This window comes from Alternaria postmessia (assembly GCF_024291825.1).
Source record: "Alternaria postmessia strain BMP 2775 chromosome Unknown scaffold_224, whole genome shotgun sequence".
Classification (NCBI taxonomy): domain Eukaryota; kingdom Fungi; phylum Ascomycota; class Dothideomycetes; order Pleosporales; family Pleosporaceae; genus Alternaria; species Alternaria postmessia.
This window is the reverse complement of record NW_026260297.1, coordinates 1-18,004: the sequence shown is the minus strand read 5'-3', so window position 1 is coordinate 18,004 and position 18,004 is coordinate 1. Positions and strand designations below refer to the sequence as shown.

At 50.0% G+C, this 18,004-nt stretch overlaps 5 protein-coding genes across 5 annotated transcripts; 3 read left to right on the top strand and 2 right to left on the bottom strand.

Moving 5' to 3' along the window:
- Window positions 1-992: 992 nt before the first annotated feature.
- On the bottom strand, window positions 993-1,542 carry J4E82_011543 (uncharacterized protein; the record flags this gene model as incomplete). Its single annotated transcript, XM_051737747.1, has 2 exons — window positions 993-1,406; window positions 1,451-1,542. Coding segments are annotated over 2 exons (506 nt in total), but the record flags the coding sequence as incomplete, so codon positions are not given.
- Window positions 1,543-3,432: 1,890 nt separating this feature from the next.
- On the top strand, window positions 3,433-4,560 carry J4E82_011542 (uncharacterized protein; the record flags this gene model as incomplete). Its single annotated transcript, XM_051737746.1, has 2 exons — window positions 3,433-3,630; window positions 3,679-4,560. The coding sequence occupies 2 exons, from the start codon at window positions 3,433-3,435 to the stop codon at window positions 4,558-4,560; spliced, it is 1,080 nt and encodes a 359-aa protein (XP_051582497.1).
- A 558-nt stretch (window positions 4,561-5,118) lies between these two features.
- J4E82_011541 (uncharacterized protein) lies at window positions 5,119-6,310 on the bottom strand (the record flags this gene model as incomplete). Its single annotated transcript, XM_051737745.1, has 3 exons — window positions 5,119-5,787; window positions 5,837-6,112; window positions 6,170-6,310. The coding sequence occupies 3 exons, from the start codon at window positions 6,308-6,310 to the stop codon at window positions 5,119-5,121; spliced, it is 1,086 nt and encodes a 361-aa protein (XP_051582496.1).
- Window positions 6,311-7,661: 1,351 nt separating this feature from the next.
- Window positions 7,662-12,157, top strand: J4E82_011540 (uncharacterized protein; the record flags this gene model as incomplete). The annotated part of the gene is made up of 13 exons (XM_051737744.1): window positions 7,662-7,815; window positions 7,863-7,869; window positions 7,940-8,106; window positions 8,165-8,222; window positions 8,269-8,626; window positions 8,680-8,704; window positions 8,758-8,950; window positions 9,003-9,413; window positions 9,463-10,025; window positions 10,076-10,386; window positions 10,437-10,465; window positions 10,521-11,892; window positions 11,945-12,157. 13 exons carry the CDS (start codon window positions 7,662-7,664, stop codon window positions 12,155-12,157), a joined length of 3,861 nt encoding a protein of 1,286 aa, XP_051582495.1.
- Window positions 12,158-12,437: 280 nt separating this feature from the next.
- Window positions 12,438-14,209, top strand: J4E82_011539 (uncharacterized protein; the record flags this gene model as incomplete). Its single annotated transcript, XM_051737743.1, has 2 exons — window positions 12,438-12,775; window positions 12,826-14,209. 2 exons carry the CDS (start codon window positions 12,438-12,440, stop codon window positions 14,207-14,209), a joined length of 1,722 nt encoding a protein of 573 aa, XP_051582494.1.
- Between the last annotated feature and the right edge of the window lie 3,795 nt (window positions 14,210-18,004).

Here is an 18,004-nt window from a genome sequence, read left to right as displayed (position 1 = left end):
CAGTCTCAGTTCGCGATTCTAAAAAATGTCTTGGCAGTCAATCAGGTCAGTTCACTACCTCCAGACTGACAGTTTGAACCGCAAAGATGAACTGACAACTGACTGATTGACTGATAGCAACTCTGGCCATATCGGATACCACTACCTGATATTGTGTTAGAACGACGATCCCGACAGTGTGTGGTATGTTATCAACGTACAGTTGTTCATCACCGCAGGGTTCCAGGCAACGAAGCGTGCATGTGCAATGCCGTTGGGCTGTTCGATGAGACCGCATGGATCGGAGAGCCCTGATAGCATGAGTAATTGAGTAAATGGTATAGCAGGATATGATACACGTACGGCCAGTCTCATTTGCTGTGGCAAACTTGCTACAAGCTGCAAGAATACCTGGTTGGCGAAAGTGGCGCGCCATTACGCAATAGGTGCGTCCTTTAGGATATTAATATCACATGGTTTCGCAGATACAATATACTGGTGACTCACCTGGCATCCAATTCTCGCAATCGGGCCCAACTCCTGGGTTCCAATCGTTCAACCTCATTGAATCGATCGCCCACAAGGCAACGAACTGCTGACACGTCATCCCATAGGTAGCTGTGTCTTCAAGGTTGCAGTATTCGGTCACGTCCGATGTGAAATCTTGTTTCACTCGCTGTACGCAGTACGTAAGTTTCCCATCCAACGTGCAAGGATCTTCCAACTGATTCCATTCAGCGATATCTGTAGCATTGACGCCAGCATCTTTGGCGACATCTGCGCATGAAGCACTCGAACCAAAGTCAGAGCCATTGACATAGGTGATACAGTCAAGGCGAGTTCCGTTCCCGTATTGGTAGTGCCATTCATCGCTACCATTGATGAAGCCCGTGTTGGTAGGACGAGGGAGTAGACTGACAGCAGTACCTGGCATACTTGAGAGACTACACATTGTTAGAGCCACGTCTTCATCACTCTTAGAAAAGCGAATACAGTTTCTGTGGATGACTTACGGTGTGGTCGCCTCCGAAGTACTGGGTACCGGGCTCGGATTGACCCAGTCTTCACCGGGAGTAGATACACATATCGGATACCCAATGTAGCTTCCCAAGTTTCCGCAATCCTTACCAAGGACCGGATTCCAAGAGACTATTTGCACCCATGCCTTCTTGTTTGCATCAGCGATCTTGGCACATGTGTCGCCGGTCTTCACGGTGTATGTCTTGCACCTTCCACTAGTGGGTATGCAAAGTGCCCCTGAGGTCGGGAAATTCGCGCAAAAGCCTTGAAGGCCGTTGGCGGTGAGAAGACCAGCTACACTTATGCCGCGGGCAGCAGCGACCGATTGACACGTGTCTCCACTGCGAATCGTATACATTGTGCCTGTACATCCGGTTGGCGTTGGCGTGGCGCCTGAAACTGTTGTGCTGTTCAATGTTAGCTTGGTCGTGGTGGCTCGGCAGGTACTCACGATGTAACCCATGCGGTTGAGGCAGCAATAGGTGTGACAGCAAAGCCAGTCTTCTTGCAAGCCGAAGTCAAAGACGTGAAAGTCTTTGCCATGTCGGAGTTTGATAGAAGCGGCATCTGCAGGCGTGTTTGCATCTGTTTCAAGAAGCAATCATCGCATTTAATGGTTGCAACTGTAGTCATCGTGAGCTTCGCTCAACACGCTTTGCTGAACTACGTACCTGCCGATTTGGTCTGCGATTGATTCTCAGGGTTCACTCCAGCTGCATCTCGAACAACGGCGTTACAAAACTTGTCACTGAAGTTGTCAGCTCTCAATGTTCCTGTAACTTTGTATATCTTCATCTCACCCGTTTTTCTGGCATAGTAAACTGTAATTCTCGAGAATGGACTCTACCCAGATACCGGGAAGCATAGCATTGCCTTGGGTGTCAACGTATCGCGTTGTGCATGCGCCGAGTGCTCTTTTCAACCATGTTGACAGTGATGCCGTGCAAGCCGCCGTGCACAGGGTTTGCAGTATGTCGTCCGCTTCGTATCTTCCCCGACCCGCCCACTCAAGTGACGGATCACAGTTTTGCACTTGGTTCAAGACGGCGACGCATGTTGAAGAGAGGTTGGTGGATGCGGTAGTGAAATTGTACAATTGAATTTGGGCAAGAACAGAGTTGGCATAAAGCAGTGATAGCAAAATCTCGCCCGAGGGAGGAAACCGCATGGTGGTGAACGGTATGTCTTCAATGGAAAAGTTTGGACAGTTTCAACGAGTGCGAATCCACATGCAAGAGGGCGTTAGAACGTATAATCGAGGGCCTCGTAGAGACCCTGAAAATAGCAAGCTTTCGATCGCAATTCTGGAGCAACGCAGGACCTTCAGAATACCTTGCGACTAGTTGGTCACCCAGATGCTTACTTCTATCCGACCGGACCAATAACCATTCTTCACATGCCAAGGTGGGGGCACATCTCGTTGTGCCTAGAGAAACGCTAAGGATATGTCCTTCCAGACTTGCGGACCGCTGGACGCGCCGTACCGAATGCTCGTTGGTGTGACCCCTTAATCTCGCGATGAAAAAGAAGGTGTGCTTGTCGCTACCTTGGCGTAAGCTTGTATCAATATTATGCCGCGAACCTGGTTTGGTTGCGCGTATTCTGGCCTTCTCCGTAGCCGTCATGCAGGTACACAGAACAGCGGTTCATGGGCGGGAACCGATCTACATGGGGGCTAGCAATGACGTCCCTGCGCGATCGTGGGGCAGGACGCCTTATTCCACAACATCGCTTTAATATCGAGGTCAAATCTGACTGGGTAAAAGCTAAGGTCCTTCTAGCCGCTCTTATCCCGGGCCGTACCTCGCCAACATCTCGAAGGATTTACCCGGAGACCCTGATAATTATTGTGGACGGAAAATTGAGTGCACCTATGGCAGGTTCGATACTTTCTTCCTAAGCTGTCAAGTAGTACAGTGGTTTTGGTATTGTTTACAACAGCCGTCGCCCGCATCGCAAGTTCCCACGTACCGGCATTCCGTTCCTGCAGCAGTGCCATCCCGGATTTTCGCGCTGCTGCAAGTACCACATGATTACAGTCCACACCACGCATGCTGGTACCCGGCATAATACCAGCAAATAGAACACACGCCATAGCCAAAAATAACCAACATCATCTACAGCCGTTGATAGTCGCGAACGTCCGCTCAAACCGCGGTGACGACCACGGCGCACTCTGCATTAGTTGGATGTAAGGCCGACTCTCTAAACTTCACTCGGTCAGGACCATATCTGCTGACCGTACGTCAAGCGAAATTGTGTACGGGTGGCAACGATGATCACGGTTGACAAGAGTAATGGATCTATCATGATCCTCTCAACGAGGGGTTAAAAGACGTATACAGTGCCTCTCAATGACGATCACAGGAATCATTCGTTTCCACTTGTCGCTCATTTCAAATCACATTCGTTTTAAGAAAACTTCTTGCCATCATGAGATCTACAAACTTTGGAGCCGTTCTCGTTCTCGGCGCCTTGGGTTTGGCCAACGCCTATCTTGTGGACCCACCGACAACAGCGGCGGCAGATACTGTATCAGACTGCAGCGGCTGGGTAGTCACTATATCCAGCGATACTTGCTCATCTCTCGCGACGGATAATTATATCAGCGAAGATCAATTGAAGACATACGTAAGTTGATAGTAGACATGGATCTAGCAAAGTCTCTAACAGTCATAGAATCCGTCGATCGGCACGGAATGTAAGCTTGTCGTTGGGAACTCCTACTGCATCGAACAGAACTGGGGAGTACCACCGCCGCCGAAGCCTACTCCATCATCGACGGTGGCTCCTTCGCCGACCAATGGCGTTGCGACTCCATCTCCAATCCAGTCTGGCATGACCACCAACTGTAATAAGTTCCATCTTGTTGTGAGTGGTGATGGGTGCTATGATTTGGCGTCCACCTACTCCATCTCTCTGGATGACTTCTACGCTTGGAACCCTGCAGTCGGCAGTGAGTGCACAAGCCTCTGGACCAAGACCTACGTCTGTGTTGGCTTGATCGGTAGCACACCCACGCCGAAGCCCACCGTCACTCCTGCTCCGTCCACGACGATGAAGCCATCGAGCACTGTCAAGACGTCTACTGGCAACGGAGTCGCAACGCCGACGCCCGTACAGCCAAGCATGGTTCCAAACTGCAACGGCTTTTACCTCGTCAAGGCTGGAGATGGATGCTATGATATCGCTGCAGCAGCAAAAGTCCCTCTTGACTCATTCTACCAGTGGAATCCCTACGTTGGGACCGACTGCTCGAAGCTATGGTCTGGTTACAATGTCTGCATCCGCACAATTGGATTCACTGCACCGGCCTCCTCAACGTTCAAGACCTCTACTGTCCCAACCACAACGAAGCCAGCTTCCAACACACCGACTCCGGTACAGCAAGGCATGGTGACGGGCTGCAAGAAGTTCTACAAGGTCGTGGCTGGAGACGGTTGCTGGGACATCGCTAATAACAACAAAATTGCTTTGGATGACTTTTACAAGTGGAACCCAACCGTGAAGACGGATTGTTCCGGCTTGTGGGCACAATACTACGTTTGTATTGGTATCTAGTGGGCAGATGATCTGCCCGCACCTCTGACAGGTGATTATCCCGGCCTGGGAACTTGGCTGTATACTTTTCTTTGTGAGATTATGCTTTTGTAAACAATACAATGTCTGTTTTGAGTCTCATGGCACTTGAAGCTCCGCTATACTTTATCTGTTGCTTGAGGTTTCGCTGCTTGGCTACCAGAGATGGAAATTTATGCTGTTCGCGAAACATTGGGAGCTTGTAACGTGATATATGGGCAGACATACTCTATAACGGCTATTGCAGCTTTCGACACCTCTCGCTGAGTGATTAGCCTCAAATCGTGGTTATGTGTTTCGTCAGGCTGTTCAAGTGTTGCTTCATTAGCCACGAAGGGTCAGACCGCGCTTGGTCGCATATGAAGACGATCGTGACAAATCTCGAGATGTGATGATTCAAGGTGTATTCTTCCATTGAACTGTTGACACAAATTGAAGTTTACGACCACAAGAGTATTGCCATGATAATGAAATTCAAGCTAGACATGCATGGCCGTCCTGACAAATATCGCGACACGCGAACATCAGCCGTCAAGGTACTCATCCAAACCAGTCCATACCCGGAGGTTCTTGGTCGGCTGCACTTGTGCACAACCCGCGCTTTTGCAAGTTATACATTTCGGATTTAGCTTTCTCCATTTCCCCTGTCAATATAAGCTCTGCTTCTTTCTTTGCCAGAGCCTTGGCCATCTTGATCGCCATCGCAGTGATTTCCTGATCATCTTTGTAGTTCTCTGGAACCGAGCGAACGCGACGCGAATTTATGTCCGCAGGCGGTGCATTGGCATCGTCTTCATCAACATCTTTAGGTTCTTCTTCGTTCCTGAATGCATAGCCTGTTCGATCAAATCGCCTCCAGTCCCCCACGCGTATCACCGTAAGCTTTGTGACTATCCCTTGATTGTAAAGATTCTGAAGTTCAGGAAGTTCGTCGTAGAGCCAGATGGATGGAGTGTCTTTAGCGTGGGCATATTGTTTCAAGAGCATCTTCTTGTTGTCTAGCATGACAAACACTTCGCCTTGGCAGGTTCTGGCCATGGCTCGGGACATGGCCTTGAAGTACTTCATACCATTCTCCTTCCATTGCGTCTTTTCACCGAGGATTCCGTTGAGCCAGCAGCACTTAGGCTCAAAGTAATTCAAGCAGTAGTAATTTTGCCCTGTCTCGCAGCTGTCACGCACATCGCCTTGTTCATTTGGCCATAATTGCTGTGGGAGACCCATTAGCAAAGGTCTTCTCGAGTATTTTGCAACTCACCCAAATAGTGCGAAAGAATTCCTGCCTGATAACGGGCTGAGCACAACCCCAATCGGTGGTCCAGCGTGATAAAGACGAGCCCCTGTAGTCCGGGTTGTCTTTCATGGCCTTGTTACGTTGCCCGTAGAACAGGCATTGCCCGATTTTGGCTCCCCATTTCATCCTATCGATCATCGAGTCTGGGGTGAATTGACCGATGTTGACATTGGAGACTGATCTGGCTTTCTTTCCACAGAAAAGGCATGGTGTCTTGATGAGCGGCCCGTAGAATGTAGGCTAAGGAGGGGGAACGTCAGCAGAGTGTAACCACTGTTACATCCAAGGCAATCCTACCGCTCGTTTCCCCAATCTCGATTGCAGGCTATACGTGATGACCTTTCCTCCTGTTTTCGTTGGCACTACATCTTCGTTCTTGATACCCTTCCAAAGATATCTATCAAGCTCGGGATCGTCGGCAGTAGTGTTAACTATCATGTTGTAATGAAAGGGGTGGAGATTCAGCGATTTTGAATCAAGCTGCGGCATCTCTTCCTGGCGTGCAGACCAGACGAAGGTGCATAGAAGCAACCATAGCGTGAGGCGAGTCATGATACACGAGCTCGAGGCACCAGTTGCTCAATAACACTCGAGCCTAGAGATGATGGATAAACGTTGAGACAGGCTCCGTTCGCGCAAGATGATGTACGTGAACAGGACTTACAAGACTATCCGGGAGCGGGCGCAATCGTCAGCTGTTCAATACTCGTGTAGCATTCTTGACAGTCTAGGCCGGCTAAGACTGAGCACGATTACCTCTTTCCGATATCTCCTTTTCTCGGAGTCTCGGGAAACGAACGCCTGACCGTGGTCTCGGTGCGTCCGTGGACCCTGTATCCAACCCACATGCAGAGTTATCACTTCTGCGCCATTTTCAGCGACAAGCTGAGCGGTTGCCATTAATCTCGAGCTGACATACATTAGGGTGTCCTCAATCCTACGCTAGGATAAACTTTCGCAAGATTTCACGTTGAGTGCAAGGCATTCTCCAATTTCATACATGCGTGATGAATCTAGAGTATGCAGGTACGTGGAAAGGATACAACCGAGCCGTGTCCATCATTGCGGTTGATGCGGAGACGAGACTCGATTTGTTATAGACGACCTACACAATATCCAAGACATTCGAAGAGAGGCCGGAGGCCTGAGATAAGATGTGGAATCGGAATCTTGTCCCGTCAACCTTGTCTTTTCTTGGTTTGACAAGCCTGATGTAGTTCAGCTTGGCAAAGGCTAGTGCTGACCGTGTGTGGGAGCCCGTGGGGTGTACAGAGCATCTTGACAACCTCGGGAGACGGGAGCATGATCTTGCGTTTCGATCCTTCGCAGGATCAGGGTAGTGCGGGTCGCCTTGTAATATCTGGTGCGGCGCAGTCGGGTCCGTGGATTTATCCGGAAAATCGTACCAACACCTTGAACTTTCGCGAAACCTCTCTAGTGTTCAGCGCAGCCTCGCGACAGGGGTAGTGATGCATCCAGGCGTTCTTCGACTGCTCTAGTATTCCTATATCCGGCGGTATCTTGCCAGGGGTTTTGCTAGGATGCACAAATGGCTGGAGATGGAGTATGCTTCGTGCATACCACAGATCATTGTTTCTGCGATACTTTGACATATCACGCTCATTAGTTTTCTCCGCTCTGTTCTTTCTCTTGTAGCAAGAGTTGGCGAATTCGATTTCGAGTTTACAAGTCATGTATGCATCTTTGAAGCTGCTTTGTCTATCAGTATTTCTTTGCACCATCTTATTGGCAGAATGCGCAATTCAAGCAACACGACTTGATGGGGGAAATGCCTTGCCTAACGCTGCTCGCATCGGGAGGGCGCAAGTATTGCCGCCTCCGATTACACCGAACACCAGAACAGAGCTTTGGCAAAGGGCAGAAAAGGGAAGGTGTGCAGAAGGCGAGCCATGTGCTGGAGGTGAATGCTGCAATGGAAAGACGTACGTTTCCTGTTCCCACCCAAAACTTCATTGCTGATAGACTTTAGGGGATGGGTAAGTCTCTATGATTTCACGTTTGTTATGGTCGGATCAATATCTTACATGCGCAGTGTGGGTCAGGAAGCGACTTTTGCGGAAAGGATGTCTGCATTTCCAACTGTGACCATAAATCGGAGTGCGGCGCGGGTGCAGCTGTACCCGGAACAACGTGCCCCTTGAAAGTCTGCTGCAGCGGATCAGGGTACTGTGGCGTCAAAGCAGACTACTGCGATGATACATGCCAAAGCAATTGTGAGGCTCCCACGTCTATGCATGCGCCATGGTGGCTGACTTTGTCATCTTTCTCCAGGCGAGCAACCTGGCTCCAGCGAGCCCAATCGCGGAGATATACGCAAACTGGTCATTGGGTGCGTACCATCTTTGAAGATGATGCCTTGCACTAACTTGCACCAGCTACTGGGCAGGGTGGAGTTTGACGACAAGAAGTTGCTCCAAACGAACGATCGATGATGTCCCAGTTGGCTCGCTGACCCATCTCAACCTTGCGTTTGCATATATCGAGCCGGAGACGTTTGAAATTGTACCCATGCCGCGCACCTCGGACGATGTCTTCTCTCAGATCACAAACCTGAAACAAAAGGCGCCAGGTCTCAAGATCTGGATCTCGTTGGGTGGTTGGACTTATAGCGATAACGGTACCGATACGCAGGCTGTCTGGGGAGATCTTGCACGCACGGGCGCCAATCGGTACAAATTTGCCGCGAATCTGCACAAGTTCATGAAGACATGGGGATTTGATGGGGTCGACCTGGTAAGTCGCCTTTGCTGGCATATCTTGGGCAGAGTTTCTAACACTACCAAAAGGACTGGGAGTATCCGGGCGCACCAGGTATGTTGCTTATGATCGTCCCCTCAATACGACTGACTAATTCGACTCTTCAGATCGCGGTGGTAAACCGGATGATCCAGGTAACTTTGTTCTGCTCCTCGAAGCACTCAATACGGTATTTGAGCTCGCAGGAGATGATTATGGCATCTCGTTCACCGCACCATCTTCTTATTGGTATTTGCGATGGTTCAAGATTGACCTGCTTTGGAAATACGTTTCTTGGATCAATCTTATGTCTTACGATCTGTGAGTGCGACATCTTACTTTGCGAGCAGCATGGACCTAACAAGTGAATTAGACATGGCAGCTGGGACGCGCCTGGCACTTACATCGGGCCGTACGTCTATGCACATACCAACAAGACAGAGATCAAGGAATCTCTTGACTTGTTCTGGCGTATGGGTGTACCTGCAAATCGCATAAATCTGGGCATTGGGTTCTATGGTCGGTCGTACACCCTCGAGGACGCGAATTGCAACAAGCCTGGTTGCAAGCACTCAGCACCTGGCGTGGCTGGGCAATGCACCGGCGAAAGCGGTATACTTTCTTTCGCCGAGATTGAGTCGTATATCAAGCGCTTCAACCTCGAAAAGATTTACGATAAGGAGGCTGGAGTGAAGTATTTGGCTTGGGGCTCCAACAATCAGTGGGTGTCTTACGACGATGAAGAAACGCTCCAGGACAAGGTCGATTTCGCGAAAGAACAAGGGTGAGTAATCTTGTCACTCCCAAGCCGATGCCCACTGATTGAGGATTAGTCTGCTTGGTCTATTTGTCTGGTCTATAGACCTTGACGACACGGACCATACGGCACTGAAAGCCCTCTTAGGCGGAAAACTTGACGTCTTTGCCGAGCAGAATGGGTACGATTCAAGCGCTATCGATGAAGGTGATTTCGGCTCTGCAACAGGAACTGAATGCGCATGGTCTTCCTGTGGTACCACATCGTGTGGTGCCGGCTATCAATCAGCTGGCGCTCAGCAATACTGCGGCATGCGCGACGGCAAAGCTCAGAGGCAGACTTTGTGCTGTCCTCTGAAGTCGACTCCGGATCCAAAGAAATGCAGATGGTCTGGAGGTCAACAAGGCATCGAGGGATTCTGGTGCTCAGGCGCTTGTCACGACGGCGAGATACCTGTTGTATCAAGTACGGAGCCCTACATCGACGACGAGCACCTGTCCTGCTGGTTTGGCTTTGCACAATACTGCTGTGAGAGTTCCACTGGTGGTGTCAACGATGTGTGTGGTTGGACAGATGAGTGTCTGAATTTGAAGGATGGGAGGCCGCAGAACTCAAACAGTCTCAAAAGCGTCTGTGGAGGTGAGTGTCATGTTGACGTCATTCTGGAGTTGAGCTAAAAGACCCCTTAGATCGCAACTTCGTGACCACCAAACGTGGAACGTGTCAAGGCAACAAGGGCCTCTCTTACTGCTGCGAAAAAGGCATCGACACATCTTCGTGTTACTGGAACGAGGGCGGTAACATCCCAATCTGTTCAAACTCGGAATTTTGCAGTTCAACCACTAGCAAAATCGACCAGGATCAGTACGGCGGACCAAATGGCGATGGCAAAGGAGATGGTACACACGAGTGCAAGTACACGATACCTCAACAGATGGGCGTCTGGTCGTGGTACAATGCAGATCTCGCCTTTTGTTGCGATACCAGAGGCATGGGCAAGGTAACCTCTCCCAATGCTCGTGCTGACTTGCGGCTTGCTAACTGTGCCAGGAAACCATCAATCTGCCCGTGCCGTTGAAGTAAGTCACTCATTCTTCATTTCTCTTATGTGCGTGCCTCTCTGACAGATCGCAGGAACCTGTTCCCTACCCCTGGACCCGACTCGAACACCGAGAAGATTACCATCAAGGTTGATCAGACAATGGGTGGCCAGATCACACCAGGAAATAGCAACGATCCTGATGATCATGCCTTTGGCTTTTACATCATGTCCGGCCCTGAAGACGAAATCACGACAGTCAACAAACGCGATGGCTCACATTGGGAACTTTTCGACTGCGATAACACCGCCGGCGAGAATCGCCAAACCGTGAAGGCGGTATGTACGGACTCGTCCGAAAACAGTAATTGCGACATCATTTTCAGAGGCGGCTTGGAGCACACTGTCGTTGAGATGCCCAGCGACTGCGGCCCTGGCAAATATGCTGTCGCGAGGAAAATGGAGTCTTCGACTACCCATGCCCACATTCGACACAGACTTGAGAAGCGGGGGCTTAGCGATGCCGCTGTATATGACTTCACATTCGACTATGATTTCACGACGTTCGAGAAGCGCGCTGACCAGTCTAATGTTTTGGTACGCATTGACTACAGTGACAACCCTGGCTATTGGGACAGCATTATCGAAGCACCTCCTGGAAAACACAAGCGCAAACGAGATCTGGAGATCGAGACAATGTTTGGTGGCAACAAGAAGGCCTGGCTAGAACATGCTTGGCGCAAGGAAAAGCGCGAGCTGCACTACACTGAGTTGCACAAGAGATGGTGGTCAGGCAACGTGAAAGAATGGTGGGACAAACAAAGGGACGTCGACATCAAGTATGAGGGCGTCAGGCACCGGGTGCATGAACAATTCAACATCAAGATCTTCGAGGAGACCCTGACAGATTGTGCAGAGTGGGCGGACGATCTGTACTTCAAGAGCTGGGTTGAGATGGATCTTGACGTCCAAACGGCAGGTGGAGTCACCGTTATCGGCAAGCTTGGAAACCTTGAGAGTTTCGAGGAGTCTTCCGCTTGGTTCCGCACGGAGGGCCAGGTGACAGCGCAACTCAAGTTCGAAGCCTTTGGCAAGGTGTCCTTCCACACTGGTGATGTTGAGCTGTTTGGAGCCCACAACTTTGGCGCAACGTTCCGCGTTCCTGGTTTTGTGACCATCGGCCCTGATTTCCGTATCATTGGTTCACTCGCTGGAGAAGCGCAACTGAAAATCAACGCAACGTATGAGATGGAGATGCCTGGGTGGGACTACTCAATGCGATATCCCATCCCCGATGGTGAGGACGACAAACCCGACGAGGAGACTACGAAGAAAGATGTTTCTGGATCCGGTGTCCATGACCAATTTACTTGGGACCTGGACGCCTCGGGCAAGGTCACTGTATACATTATCCCAAAAGTGACGTTCGGCATTGTGTTTGATAGCTCTGCAATATCTAATGCTGCGGTAAGCATAAGCGTGAGAGTGATGGCATTGAAAGCGTCTGACATATGAATAGCTCGATCTGGGTGTCGATTCGTATGCGCAGTTGTATGCGAATACGAAAGTTGGCAGCAATCAACCCTTTATCTACTGCTACGGTATGGACGCTGGTGCAGAGCTCTTTGGAAACATAGAAGCGCCAACAGTCTTCAAAACCAAGTGGAGCAAACATTACTCTCTCTGGAGCGATGAAGTGAGTCACATGCAACCTTCAGCAGGAGTCTACTAACGCGATGAACAGTATGCTGTCATCCCTCGATACTGCAGCGATGGGTCGGCGTAGTTGGAACAGCGAACCCTGGCAAGAGGCGGCGCTAGTTGGTGGGCGCTAAGTCGTGTAATCTATTTTATCCGAACGGGTGGCTTGCGGGCTGTGTAGAACCGGGGTAATATCCACCTAGGCTGCACTTTCACATATATACAGTCCGCCGTCTCGAACACAGACACGCTGCTTTCAGCCGCAATAGCAATTATCTCTACCTGTGCGAAACGTGCGCGCATCGTTGACAATGTCTTCTCAATTCGTCGCCCTGCCGCAAAGTGTTCTTTCCGGTATCTTTGCTCAACTCTTTCACGACGATTATGCGGCGTTCCACGCGCTTCGAGTTGTGTGCCGCGCAAGCAGAAGTTCTTCTGAGGAGTTTCTATTTCGCGAGATTACGCTTGCAGGTGTGAACGACGTTGAAACAACAATCCTACAGGGAACGCGAATGTCAGGTAAGGCGACCGGCGAAAAAATAAGATGCATTCGAGTCAGACCCGTCCGATATGATCCTGAGATTTGCGAAAAGCTCGTAACGTTACTGGTAGACTGCTGGAGTCATTTGGTGCAGCTACAGAGACTATCGTAAATCCCACGCATCCGCACCACGGTTCCAGAAAGCTGACACATCACAGATGGGAGACTCCGAACCCCTTCCCGCCTTCATTGCAGGCACTGTTGGTAGATCGCCCTAATATGCGACTTACCTACATCAACAACGATCGTGGACCTCATGCAATGGACAAGGCTATTCTGTCGTCTTCACATCTGGACACCCTGGACTTTACTGCTCTTGCAAAACGACCATGCGACGTTTGTCCTTCGGAGATGTCCGAGCTGAAACAGTGCCTACTCCAAGTCCGCAACTTGAAGACTCTGCGTTTGCAAGTCGGCGACCTTTCCTGGCACACTTCCTGGCACATGAATGACAACTACAAAGAAAGCCCGCTCAATCTTCCGTTTCGGGACGGTGATATGTTCCCGGCACTCGAGGAGTTGACCTTAGATCCAGAGCATCAGAACTACTTTCCAACTGCAGAGAACTGTCAGATGTGGTCACGTTGCATGGATTGGGGTCGGCTACATACCTTAGATCTCGGTCACGGTACCCCTACAGCCCTTCTACAAGCATTGACAGGACGTGTGTCACAGCTCAAGACACTCGGCTTCGGCTTCTGGGAGGGTTACGGCGCTGCGAGGGCTTATTGGAACTCGAACAGGGACATGAAAGTTCTTGAGCGTTTTCTCAATTCAATCGATGCACTGAGAAATGTGAAGACGTATTGTGATGATGACGACGACATGCAAATGGTGCGACCTACACTTCTAGCCAAGCATGGACAGAGCCTGCGTAGTTTGGAAGCAAAATATGCAAGGAGTGTAGCGTGGGAACCCGAGCACTTTCACAATCTAGCGGAGACAGCTCGAGGGATAAAGATATTACGATTGCCAATGAAAGTGCAGAGAAAAGAGGGAACGAAGGGGTCAAGCGTATGGCCGGACGATCAGGCTACGGGCAAGACATCGGTCGTTGCACGTTTGAAGAAGCTCCTCACCATCTCTAGCTCGCAGAAGCATGGTGTTTCTTCGCTCAAACCCTCGGCTCTGTCGTTTTCGCCATGGACACCGCCGAGCGCCGCGACTCATCGATCTGTCCACTCAGCGCTGACTTCGTTTCGCAACCTCGAACAGCTTCACCTCACATTTTATCTGGATGTAGACACATACCAGCTGATTTCATACCCGAATTCATGGTCAGTGGGTTCACCTCAGATCAAAGAGAAGGTTGCCCATAACTTAATGCTGCGCTTATGGCACGACTTTGGTCGGGAAAGCGCGATTCAGCGAATCGAAGTGGCCTTCGTCGCAGCGGGTGGAAGTACAAAGATATGGCACTATACCGTATCCCGAAAATGGGAGAAGAGAAGGTCGGATGGCATATGGAAGGACAAGGTTGTAGTCGAGATGTGGCAAGAGGGGAAGGATTACGATCCGAGCACTTTCGATCCGTTTGGTTAGAGGGTGTTATCGTTGAGTTCTGTGATATGATCTATTTTCGCGCTGAATAGAAGGTAAAAGCTGTTTTCAAACCCATACGAACCAAGCATCTACATGGTCTTGTAACTATCTAGTGTTACAGGTCTGGTCGCGTTCACTTTGTCATGGGTTCACTCCACTAGTCCGGCCCGACTAGGCTAGACTACCCGCTCGGCGAAGAAGACCAAAATCTTCCAGGTGTCTCTGTATCCTAGGTTTGCCTGATATCTTATAACATGCAATATCGATTGTTCGCATCCATCAGGTCTAGCGTGCTCATATATCACTAACAAAGGCGCTGATGCTGCGTGTAAGGTTTTTCCAAATATGGTCTCAAGTTCATGCGATATTGCATAACATGTTTTACAAGCGAGTGACGCGTACAAGCGAGTGACGCACCCCACCAACTTTGCGCACCTCTACACGCGTATATCTCAACTACCTTACAAGATAATATATAGATATTAATAGAGCAGATTAAGCAGTATCTAAGGTATCTTTCTTGCACGTACAAGAGTTATGTCCAGTCTCTCTGCACTTCTTACAGCGCGCGAGAGCCTGGCGGCTCACGCCTGATCGCTCTCCTTCTTAACGCTGCTCACGAGCAATCTGCTAATCAGCCTTACGTTAAGCGAGTATATCCTCGCCAGCTCCCTTTGTTAAGACTCCTCGCTGTTGTATACGCTTTTTTTTTACGCTGTTTACGCGCTAACGCTGCCTTATTAGCCTTCTTAAGGCTAGCAATCTAATCGCGCATTAGCTCAGCTAAGAGTATTATTACCTTAGCGCCCTTCTTGAGCTAGTTAATCGCCTAAATAATTAAAGCTAGTGATGAGCTCTTATGCCGTCGCACGCGCTCACGTATTAACGTTAATTAAGCTTTAAGCTCGCGTACGTTGCTCGGCGTATAAGCTTCCTAAGGAGCCTCTAGTAGAGCAGCTGGAGTAGGCGTACGGAGCTGCACGTCTAGCTTTAAGAGGACAGCGTCTGGCTGGAGAGGAATAAGGCCTGCGCCGCAGAAAGCTGAGCAGATATTGGCTGGCGTAAACAATCGATCAAACGCTGTCTTAAACGCTAGGAGAAACTTAAGCTTTGTGATGTAGTTAATGTAGTGGCGGATTAGGCTTTCTACCTCACGGCTGTACGCGCGCTTTAATAGCAAGAAACAGCTAATATCAAGAGGCTAGAGTAGGTAAGATAAGTGAGGTGGCATATAGAGCGTGTAGATATTGTTCTCTTTGCAGAGCTCTTAAAACTTAAGAGAGTGGTAGCTCTTGTAGCTATTAAAGACAGGCAGGCGACGCGCACCAATAACGTGAGTCTTCGTGTAAGCGTTAAAGTGCTTCAGCTACTCTACTCCTAGCTCGTTATTCGTCCAGCCGTTGTCACTAACTGCGATCGCCTAGTCGCGTGGGATATCCTCCTCATACCAGGCAGACAGGTGATACTGGCCAGCGAAGATGAGGAATAGTAGGACTGACTAGCCAGCAGCGTTAATCGCCGCGATCAACGTTACCCACTCGCGATTACTAGGCTGGATAGCCTTTGGCCTGCCTCTCCTCTCTGACCCTATCACGACGAGCTGAGTCGTGATCTTGCCTATTATAAAGCTGGCCTCGTTAAAGTTGTATACGTCACCATCGCAGATGCTGTACTTAGCCTTTATCTCCTCTACAAGCTTAAACTAGCTCTTAATTAGGGCTAAATTCTCGCATAGAGCTCGCTGCCTATCGTACGCTTAATTAAAACATGTTGTAAGACTGTCTGTACGCTTAACAAAGTTGCGCGGCTAGTAGACGCTGACTTGACTAGCGCCGCGCGCAGCTAGCAGCTTATCAGCCATATCACGTACAGCTTCGTACGTAGGCGCAAATCCACGTGTATCTAAATCGAGTATATATCTAATAATCACCTGCTCCTCTCGCTCAGTAAGCTTCCTTGAGTTGGGCTGGCAATCGCGTTAGGCAGGTATCCCAGCGCGTCGACGGCGGAGCGTCGCTTTAGCTACGTTGTAGATCGCTGCAGCAGGACGATTGCCCTGGATTTGTTAAGCATTAATAGATAAGATAGCAAGCTAAACATCAGCTTCATTTGAGAGTAATTAAGTAACGTTGCGTAGAGCCATTGTAGATTGAGATAGGTGAGGTGCGCAAAGTTAGTGGGGTGCGTCACTCGCTTGTACGCGTCACTCGCTTGTAAAACATGTTAACATGGTTGGCAAGCGAGTGAGCCAGGCAAGCGAGTGAGCCACCCCACCAACTTTGCGCAACCTACGACCTCAAATCACTTATGGCTCTACCTACCCCAACTCAAAACGCCTCTCGTGAGGCTGATATAAACCTTGCAATCTTAGCTCTTAGTACAAGTCAAATTCAGACTGAGAGACGCGCTGCAGCGACGTTTGAAGTCTCTCGCGCTACCCTCCACCGCCGACGCGCTGGTAAACCCGCCCGACGCGATTGCCAGCCCAACTCAAAGAAGCTCACCCAGCTAGAGGAGCAGGTAATTGTTAGCTATATACTTGATCTAGATCTACGTAGATTTTCACCTACGTATACAGCTGTACGTGATATGGCTGATAAGCTGCTCGCTGCGCGCGGCGCAGGCCAGGTTGGACAGAAGTGGCCAGCCAACTTCGTCAAGCGTACAGACAGTCTCACGACGTGTTTTAACCGAGCGTACGATAGGCAGAGAGCTCTGTGCGAAGATCTAGTCCTAATTAGTGCCTGGTTTGAGCTTGTAGAGCAGACAAAGGCTAAGTACGGTATCTGCGATAATAACGTCTACAACTTTGACGAAGCTGGCTTTATAATGGGCAAGATCACGACTTAGCTTGTCGTGACAGCGTCAGAGAGGAGAGGTAGGCCAAAGGCTATCCAGCCTGGTAATCGCGAGTGGGTAACGTTGATCGCTGCGATTAACGCTGCTGGCTGGTTAGTCCCACTATTCCTCATCTTTGCTGGCCAGTATCACCTGTCTGCCTGGTACGAGGAAGCAGAGATCCCACGCGACTGGGCGATCGCAGTCAGCGACAATGGCTGGACAACTAACAAGCTAGGAGTAGAGTGGCTAAAGCACTTTAACGCTTACACGAAGACTCGCATGGTTGGTGCGCGTCGCCTGCTCGTCCTTGACGGCCATGAGAGCCACCAATCCCTTGAGTTTCAAGAGCTCTGCAAGGAGAACAACATCTACACGCTCTGCATGCCACCCTACTTATCTTACCTGCTTCAACCTCTTAACGTTAGCTGCTTCTCGCCGTTGAAGCGCGCGTACAGTCGTGAGGTGGAGAGCCTAATCCGCCACCACATTAACTACATCACCAAGCTTGAGTTTCTGCTAGCGTTCAAGACAGCGTTTGATCGAGCGTTCACGCCAGCCAATATCTGCTTAGCTTTTCGCGGCGCAGGCCTTGTTCCTCTCTAGCCAGACGCTGTCCTCTCGAAGCTAGACGTGCAGCTCCGTACGCCTACTCTAGCTGCTCTACTAGAGGCTCCCTGGGAGGCTTGTACGCCGAGCAACGTACGTGAGCTTGAGGCTTAATCAACGTTAATACGTGATCGCGTGCGACGGCACAAGAGCTCATCACCAGCTTTAATTATTTAGGCGATTAACTAGCTCAAGAAGGGGGCTGAGGTGATGATGCTCTTAGCTGAGCTAATGCGCGATCGGATTGCCAGCCTTGAGAAGGCTAATAAGGCAGCGTTAGCACGTAAGCAACGGAAGAAAAAGCGTATACAGAAGCAGGGGACCTTAACAAAGGGAGAGGGAGAGGAT